This window comes from Piliocolobus tephrosceles, chromosome 9 (genome assembly GCF_002776525.5).
Source record: "Piliocolobus tephrosceles isolate RC106 chromosome 9, ASM277652v3, whole genome shotgun sequence".
NCBI lineage: Eukaryota > Metazoa > Chordata > Mammalia > Primates > Cercopithecidae > Piliocolobus > Piliocolobus tephrosceles.
The window spans coordinates 113,389,592-113,399,410 of NC_045442.1; the positions used below are offsets into that span (position 1 = coordinate 113,389,592).

Genomic DNA, 9,819 nt, shown 5'->3' on the forward strand with positions numbered 1-9,819 from the left:
TCTATGAGCAAGGCCTCTTCTGTTACGAAAAAACAAAACACTTGGTCAGAAAATGTTCCCCTCCCCTCCCTCCCTCACCTCAGAGCTATGCATGATTGAGAAAGTCTGCCAAAATGTATTTTGGAGACAGTTAGCTTTTGTTTTACTTATTTATGTATGCTTTCATGTATGCATTTATGGGTTCATCCTAAAAAATCTCATGGGTCAGGAATGAGATGGAGCAGGTTTCATTTTTTCTTTTGTAGTCATTTAAACACATGAGTTCTCACCTCCTTCCATCCTACCCCACCCTCCCTAATGAAGAGAGTCTCAGCCACCACTGACGTCATATTAAAGTGACCTGGAGTCTGGGCACCGCGGCTCACACCTGTATTCCCAGTACTTTGGGAGGGGAAGGCGGGCAGATCAAGAGGTCAGGAGTTTGAGACCAGCCTGGCCAACATAGTGAAACCCCATCTCTACAAAAGATGCAAAAAATTAGCCGGGTATGGTGGTGGATGCCTGTAATCCTAGCTACTTGGGAGGCTGAGGCAGGAGAATCACTTGAACCCGGGAGGCGGAGGTTGCAGTAAGCCAAGATCATGCCATTGTACTCCAGCCTAGACAACAGGGCGAGACCCTGTCTCAAATAAAATAATAAAATAATAAAATAAAATAAAATAGTGACCTGGAGAGACTTTAAAAGGTTCTATCCTAGACAAGTAAAATCTCAGTCTCCAGAGGTTGAAGCCCAAACATGGGTATACTGGGAAACCTACGCAGCTGATTCCAGTCAGGGTTGAGATTCACTTTGTAGGCTAAGATCAGGCTGTGATTCAGGCCTCAGGAGCCATGGGTACAACTTCAGCTCCACCTGCAGCATCTGTCTCCCCAGCTCAGATTCCTCATCGTTAAGATGATTATCCAATCATTAACTACCCGCCATGCATAATATTAGAAAATACCATGCCAGGAAAAAGTACTCAAAAATCCAATTTTGGACAAATATCAGACCACATTATGCTCCAACAAACAAATAGCATCTAAAACTAGTCACGTGCAAGTGCACTGAAGGCTTTAAAAAAAGATTAGTCAATCAAAGAAAAGAGGACTAAAAGTTCACGCTCACAAATAAATACCTCTATATATGCAGAAGGATTCTAGAAAGCCTTACATAAACATCATCCTTTCAACAACAAAAATGTCCCTAGGTGCTATACATAGAATGCTGAATGATTTGCTATATCCCAAATATGGATATTATTTTGCCAGAATGCATTGCCCAATTGCATATTGGAAGATTAGCCTGTGATTTCGCGTTACTGAAATAAACCCCTATAGAATCCATTGCTTTCTTTTGGACATGCCCTGATACCTGACCCCATTCTATTTCACTAACCAGATGGCAATCTCCTTGCATTCCGTTTCTCCTCCGTGGGCACCCAGTTTTCTCCAACAATGTTTTGATGAGGCTTCTTGAGTGGTTGTGGGGTGGGTGGTCACCAGCAGAGAGAACCTGTAGCAGGTCTGCCAGTTGGCCTGAACTCCCACGGCCTCTGCTGTCCTGGGCTGAGGGTTTGTCTGTCTCAGTAGAAAAAGCACGGCTGAGTAGAAGAAACAATGGCACCCAGGATACTGAAAGCTTTGTCTGGAAGCACATTTCCACGCTTCCTCCACCTTGAGTCTGTCTTGGATGGAGATAAGTGTGTTGCCGTTTACGGGGTAAACTTGTAACCAAAGGAATTTCTGTGGTAAAGGGGAAAAATAAAGCCTTCAATTATTGTGCCTGCAACATGTTTGAAAGGATTCATTAATTGGCTAAGCTGATTTGCAATGACAAGCTGTTTCTACACAACAGGGGGTCTGTAGGTAATTTCTAACCCCAAATGGCAGGAAAGTCCCATGGCTATAGACTTTCAAACTGTACAGGCAGCCAAAAAGCTTGTTAGATTGCCTCTCCCTAAACTACACATAGCGTCACATATTAGGAAGAATAAGTTTCTCCATTTTCCAACAGGTGGTACAAGTTATAGGACCCAGGTTGGGAAACACTTTATGTTTATCCCATTATAAAGAACTCCAAGTGATTCGTGGTCCTCACCCCTAAATAAAAAGAGACAATAAATTCTACTAAATGACCAACATCATGTTGAGTTTAAAAGTTTTAGGACAGGCGCAGTGGCTCACACCTGTAATCCCAGCACTTTGGGAGGCTGAGGCGGGCGGATCACGAGGTTAGGAGTTCGAGACCAACCTGGCCAATATGGTGACACCCCGTCTCTACTAAAAATACAAAAGTCAGCCGGGTGTGGTGGTGCGTGCCTGTAGTCCCAGCTACTCAGGAGGCTGAGGCAGAAGAATCAATTGAACCTGGGAGGTGGGGGTTGCAGTTAGCCAAGATCGTGCCACTGCACTCCAGCCTGGGGGAAAGAGCAAGAGTCCAAAAAAAAAAAAAAAAAAAAAAAAAAAAGGTGGGGGTTAGACAAGGAAAAGTACTAGAAGAAAATAGTAATGTTCAGAAAACACAGGTCTGTTTTTTCAGTTTATTAAGAGTCGAGATTCTAGAGTAGGAAGCATCTTAGAAAAATAGAATTTCAAGATCTCAAGAACATGACACATGCACTCACTCAGTGGTGACTAAAGGAGTGGGGGACGACTTTAGAGCCAATCAACTTCCTGGAAAAAAAAATTATCTTTCTGTTGATGGCTTGAGGCATCTAAAATGTTAATAGCATCTCATGTGGGATCCTGGCCCAGAGATGAGCTGGTAAATGACTGTGGGCTAGTAATGAAGGTACTGGGATTACTTTTATGAGTTAAAAAAAAACAACAACAACACTTTCAGGTTGTTATGTTAGCAATTTAAAAGTGACAGAGGATGATGCAACCATTTCTAACCCCAGTGCTTACCTTCAGAAGAAAGATAAACGATTCTTTATCTGGAGCTCCACAGCCTTTTAAATCCTGGAGAGTATTTCACAGTCACAGAGTTCCCTGTTTTTAAAATTCTTTGACTGTGCACTGGGAACTAGAGAGGATTATTTGAGGCCAGAAAAGTTTTCAGTTGCTATGGAGAGAGCTGCTCTGAAGGTAACAATGAAGGTGGATAAAAAGGAGAACTTTCTGTGTGGTAGATTTTCACGGTAATCAAATCAGGGTGGTTCATGGATTTAACTTTTTAGATCAAGATTTAACCAATTTTCTTAGGCTCGCCTACTGTCACTCGCCTTTCAAGGGACAGAATCTAGGTCAAAGGATTTCACCTCGCAGAATAGAAAGACTTTAGTGTTAGATGAAGATCTTCTTTTCTCTCTGGTTGATTCTGTAATAACTGTTTCATCCAGGCTCAAACCAAGGATTTGTTGAAAAGATAGGCTCTTTGGAACCCTTTTTGTTTTGCAAGATGCAAAAGCCTAAAAGATTGAAGGCTTTCGTAATGAGATGTTTTCAAATGAAAAGTATTAGTTGAAGGAATGAAATTCTTACCAGGAAAGTAGGTAGTATAAATGAGAAACTTTAATCAGCTGCACATATTGTGATCACCAGCATCAGTGGTAGGAGTTATTACGTCAGATCCTTAATGCTCCACAAAACAAAGCCTCTCAATAAATTATTAGTGAGTAAATAACTGAATGAACAAAGTGGTTCATTTTCTAGGAGGCAAGAGAAGTTAAATCCTAAGATTTCAGAGTGGGAAGCATGCATGCCCACAGTATAGGGGTTTAAGTCAGCTGGTGGGCAGGTAGAGGAAATTCGAGATCAGGATAATTAGCCTCATCACTACTTGGATATGAAATCTGGGGGCCATGGGTTGGGATGTTCCTGAGAGAATGCTGGTACACTGATGGAAATACAAAGGCAACTATTGCTAGAAAATTCCAGGCTTTTTTTTTTTTTTTGAGATGGAATGTTTCTTTGTTGCCCAGGCATGAGTGCAGTGGCGCTATCTCAGCTCACTGCAACTTCCGCCTCCTGGATTCAAGTGATTCTCCTGCCTCAGCATCCCGAATAGCTGAATAGCTAGGATTACAGGTGTGCGCCACTATGCCTGGCTAATTTTTTTGTATTTTTAGTAGAGATGGGGTTGCGTCATTTAATGGTGGCCAGGGTGGTCTCAAACTCCTGACCTCAGGTGATCCGCCCACCTAGGCCCCCTCAAAGTGCTGGGATTCCAGGCATAAGCCACCATGCCCAGCCAGGGCTCCTCTGTGATAAGCCCTCAGGGAACAGTTGGACTCAACTAAACTGTCAAGGAAAGCGACTTGGCTTGTGCCTTGTGAGCTCTGTGCTGAGATTAACTGAAGTTAGAGTCTGGAATCAGCAGTCAAAGAGAGGAGCGGGGAGTTGGGACTGAAAGTCACGCCCTTTAAGCCGAAAATCTAGTTGAGGCAGAGAAGTGAGGAGGGAGCAGGCTCAGGACCAGAATGGTGCCCAACCACTGCTCCCTGCCAGCTCCTCTCAGAGCCAGCTCTCATCCCCATGGTGGGGACCACTTGAGTATCATTTTTTTTTTTTTTTTTTTGAGATAGTTTTGCTCTTGTTGCCCAGGCTAGAGTGCAATGGTGCAATCTTGGCTCATCACAACCTCCACTTCCCAAGTTCAAGCAATTCTCCTGCCTCAGCCTCCTGAGTATCTGGAATTACAGGCGTGTGCCACCATGCCCAGCAAATTTTTTGTATTTTTAGTAGAGACCGGATTTCTCCATGTTAGCCAGGCTGGTCTCAATTGAGCATCATTTATTAGCCATGTCCCAGTCTCTAAGACTTAGTGATGAGCAAGTTCTCTGGCCCTACTATCACCTATGTTAAGTTGAAAAAAAGTCTCACAAATTTAGAAAAGAGACTTTATTTCTTACAAATGGGTTACAGCCTGCAAGGTGGCCATTCTGATAGGCTGGGAATCAAAGCGTTGGTGATCCACCATTTGCAGGCACTTCAAAGGAGGAGGCATTGGGGCAAGAGCTTTATGCTGAACAGGTTAGCAAAGCATACATATTCAATAGGTTATAGGAGGTCCTATGAATATTCATTAAAGATCATCCTGATGCATGTATATTGAACATGCATGTAACACACAACTCATGTTCACCTTGAGGTGGAGACTTAACATTTAAGTGTATTACAATTAGGTCCTATATGTCAAAAGGTGAAGCAGAGACACAAAGGCATTCAGTGTGTAGCTTCTGAAACTGGCTAGAACCAGTCCATGGCCAGTGGTCTCCAATCAGGAGAAAGTTACTGAAATCAGTCTCTCGTCCAATCAAAGCTGTAGTTCTGGCTGGTAGAATGGGGTGTCAGTCAGTGCCTGCAGGCTGGATGAGTTGTAATTGTTTTCATATTGCGTACCTCAAGGTCAGCGCTTGTTTAGTTGCTAGAGAAAAATAAAAACCTAGTGGCAGTTAGAACATAGCTTAGGGTATGGTATTCAACCCTTGTATGGTATGGCCTTAGGTCCTGTTCATAATTTGACATCTTATTGCCACAGAGTCCATTCCAACAGTCTTACAGTCTCCAATGAGCAGATCCTGAAATCTGCTCAAGTCTCACTGGATAACCTGCCTTGTTGCTGCAGGACTGGATCCTGATCGGCTTTGACCAGTGCACTCCTGAGACAGTGGGGGCTTCTCCTCCTCAGCACCCAGCCTACGTCTTGTGGGGCCTTCTCTGGCAGTTGTATAAGATCCCTCAACTATGATCTACCTCTAGGCCTGGCTTCTCTCCATATGTCCCTTTATGCTGTCATCTTCCCTCTTCTCAAAGGCACTAATCTTGCTAAATAATTATAATAATGCTTATTAACATTGGTCATCTCTTATGTCTAGGCACTCTGCTAAGTAACATTATGTTTTCTCAATAATAGCAATGAAACCTAGTGAACTTCTCACGGTACAATTCAGAAATGCCCAGGGTCACACAGCTAGTAGGTGCCACCAGAAATCCAGGTCTCTCTGCATCAATTGGTGCTTGTACTACTGGGCAACTATCTGTTGCAATGGGACCCCATATTTTTATCTGTAATCTAAGATTCTTTTTACGATGCTGTATGGATACACAAATGACTCAGATGAACACTTATCAAAAAGGGAAATAAACTACTACATTTTAATTTTCCATTCTCTCCAAAGCCTCTTCAGCCCAAAGTCTCAGAAAAAAATGAATTTAAAAAATACTGTAGAACTTTGTTAGTCTAGCTAGTGGTCCTTCTTTTAATCTTTTCAGAAAACAAACTCCTGGATTTTTTTTTTTAAAGGATTTTTCGTGTCTCTATCTCCTTCAGTCGTGCTCTGATCTTATTTCTTGTCTTCTGCTACCTTTTGAATTTGTTTGCACTTGCTTCTCTAGTTCTTTTAACTGTGATTTTAGGGTGTCAATTTTATAGCTTTCCAGCTTTCTGTTGTGGGCATTTAGTGCTATAAATTTCCCTCTTAAAACTCCTTTAACCATGTCCCAGATATTCTGGTACATTGTCACTTTGTTCTTATTAGTTTCAAATAACTTCTTTATTTTTGCCTTAATTTTGTTCTCTACCCAGTAGTCATTCAGGAGCAAGTTGTTTAATTTCCTTGTAGTTGTGCAGTTTTGAGTGAGTTTCTTAATCCTGAGTTCTAATTTGATTGCACTATGGTCTGAGAGACTGTTAGTTATGATTTCCATTCTTTTGTATTTGCTAAGGAGTGCTTTACTTCCAATTATGTGGTCGATTTTAGAATATGTGCCATGTGGCACTGAGAAGAATGCATATTCTGTTGATTTGGGGTGGAGATTTCTGTAGATGTCTGTTAGGTCCACTTGGTCCAGAGCTGAGTTCAAGTCCTGAATATCCTTGTTACTTTTCTGTCATGTTGATCTGTCTAATATTGACACTAGGGTGTTAAAGTCTCACACTATTATTGTGTGGGAGTCTAAGTCTCTTTGTAGGTCTCTAAGAAGTTGTCTTATGAATCTGGGTGCTCCTGTATTGGGTGCATATATATTTGGGATAGTTAGCTCTTCTTGTTGCATTGATCCTTTTACCATTATGTAATGCCCTTCTTTGTCTTTTTTGATCTTTATTGGTTTAAAGTCTGTTTTATCAGAGACTAGGATTGTAACCCCTGCTTTTTTTTTTTTTGCTTTCCATTTGCTTGGCAAATACTGAAGTTCTGAAATTCAGGCAGTAATTAATAGCCTACAAACCAAAAAAAGCCCAAGACCAGACAGATTCACAGCCAAATTCTACCAGAGGTACAAATAGGAGCTGGTACCATTCCTTCTGAAACTAGTCCAAACAACAGAAAAAGAGGGACTCCTCCCTAACTCATTTTATGAGGCCAGCATCATTCTGAGACCAAAATCTGGGAGAGACACAGCAAGAGAAGAAAATTTCAGGCCAATATCCTTGAGAAACATCAATGCAAAAATCCTCCATAAAATATTGGCCAATCAAATCCAGCAGCACATCAAAAAGCTTATCCACCATGATCAAGTCGGCTTCATCCCTGAAATGCAAGGCTGGTTCAACATGCACAAATCAATAAATGTAATCCATCACATAAACAGAACAAATGATGAAAACCACATGATTATCTCAATAGATCCAGAAAAGACCTTCAATAAAATTCAACATCCCTTCATGCTAAAAACTCTTAATAAACTAGGTATTGAAGGAACATATTTGAAAATAATAAGAGCTATTTATGACAAACCCATAGCCAATATCATACTGAATGGGCAAAAACTGGAAGCATTCCCTTTGAAAACCAGCACAAGACAAGGATGCCCTCTCTCACCACTCCTATTCAACATAGTATTGGAATTTCTGGCAAGGGCAATCATGCAAGAGAAAGAAATAAAGGGTATTCAAATAGGAAGAGAGGAAGTCAAGTTGTCTCTGTTTGCATATGACTTGATTGTATATTTAGAAAACCCCATCATCTCAGTCCAAAAACTCCTTAAGCTGACAAGCAACTTCAACAAAGTCTCAGAATGCAAAATCAATATGCAAAAATCACAAGCATTCCTATACACCAATAACAGACAAACAGCCAAATCATGAGTGAACTTCCATTCACAATTGCTACAAAGAAAATGCCTAGGAATACAACTTACAAGGGATGTGAAGGACCTCTTAAAAGAGAACCACAAACCACTGCTCAAGGAAATAAGAGAGGACACAAACAAATGGAAAAACATTCCATGCTAATGGGATAGGAAGAATCAATATCATGAAAGTGGCCATGCTGCCCGAAGTAATTTGTAGAGTTAATGCTATCCCCATCAAGCTGCCACTACTTCCTTTGCAGAATTAGAAAAAACTACTTTAAATTTCATATGGAACCATAAAAGAGCCTGTATAGCCAAGACAAACCTAAGCAAAAACAACAAAGCTGGAGGCATCACACTGCCTGACTTCAAACTATACCAAAAGGCTACAGTAATCAAAACAGCATTGTACTGGTACTGAAACAGAAATATAGGCCAGTGGAATAGAACAAGACCTGAGCAATAACACCACACATCTACAACCATCTGATCTTTGACAAACCTGACAAAAACAAGCAATGGGGAAAGGATTCCCTGTTTAATAAATGGTGCTGGGAAAACTGGCTAGCCATACGCAGAAAACTGACACTGGACTTACTACTTCTTTAAACTTTTTTTCTGAATAGATGCAGAATATTCAACTGAAAAGGCAGCTCCTAGATGTGGAACCAGTCTTACATATCTTCTGTCTCTGTGATCCTTTCAAAATAATATTTTCATCAATTAAAAAATGTCAGTTCTGAATGTAGCCTTTTGTCTTTGATTTGGAAGCTGATAGTAAATATGATTAGACAAAAACTATACATTTTATGTGCAACTCTCAAAAAAATATTCTTATAAAAGTCCTATGTGATCACTAATAAAAGACTGCAGAAAATATCTAAGAGTTTTAAAAAAGGCAATCTCTCCAGAGGTAACTGATATTATCTGTTATTTGGTTTTTCTCTCTTTAGTCTCTTGGCGTATTTGGATTATGTGTGTAATTTTGCAGTTTGTTTTTACTTTTTACAATGTTATATCATTCTTATTAAATATGGATCTGTTTTATTGTTGGTTTTTTTTTTTTCTTTGAGATGGAGTTTCCCTCTTGTTGCCCAGGCTGGAGTGTAATGGCACAATCTCGGCTCACTGCAACCTCCGCCTCCCAGGTTCAAGAGATTCTCCTGCCTCAGTCTCTCAAGTAGCTGGGATTACAGGCGCCTGCCACCACGCCTGGCTAATTTTTTGTATTTTTAGTAGAGGTGGGGTTTCACCATGTTGGCTAGGGTGGTCTCCAACTCCTGACTTTAGGTGATCCACCGACCTCAACCTCCCAAAGTGCCAGGATTACAGGCTTGAGCCACAGTGCCTGACCTTGGATCTGTTTTATTAATCATTGCAAAAGTTCACCTTTCAGAGAAGGAAAAGGAAAGGAGGGGTCTGGGCCTTGAGGATCATCCAATTCACGCTGCAAGCCCCTGACTACCTATCCTTGAAGTTTTGGTTGAATGAAACCAATAAACTCCTATCCCCAAGAAATTGTTTTTATCAAATTTTCTGTTGATGTGAGCCAGAGGCAAACACTCGCAGAGCTTGAGACAATGATATGAAATCTTGTTTCTTTTTTTTTTTTTTTTTTTTATACTTTAAGTTCTAGGGTACATGTGCATAACGTGCAGGTTTGTTACATATGTATACTTGTGCCATGTTGGTGTGCTGCACCCATCAATTCGTCATTTATATCAGGTATAACTCCCAATGCAATCCCTCCCCCCTCCCCCCTCCCCATGATAGGCCCCAGTGTGTGATGTTCCCCTTCCCGAGTCCAAGTGAACTCAT

At 41.0% G+C, this 9,819-nt stretch overlaps 1 protein-coding gene across 1 annotated transcript in view; it reads right to left on the reverse strand.

Moving 5' to 3' along the window:
* The window catches only part of SLC39A12 (solute carrier family 39 member 12), a 74,791-nt gene extending 71,591 nt beyond the window's left edge, over positions 1 to 3,200 (reverse strand). The window contains exons 1-2 of the mRNA XM_026454768.1: positions 2,890 to 3,200; positions 1,379 to 1,725 (exon numbers count right to left, since the gene is read on the reverse strand). Of these exons, the coding sequence (XP_026310553.1) occupies positions 1,379 to 1,639 (261 nt within the window). The 5' untranslated portion in view covers positions 1,640 to 1,725; positions 2,890 to 3,200. The remainder of the gene's footprint in view (positions 1 to 1,378; positions 1,726 to 2,889) is intronic.
* Between the last annotated feature and the right edge of the window lie 6,619 nt (positions 3,201 to 9,819).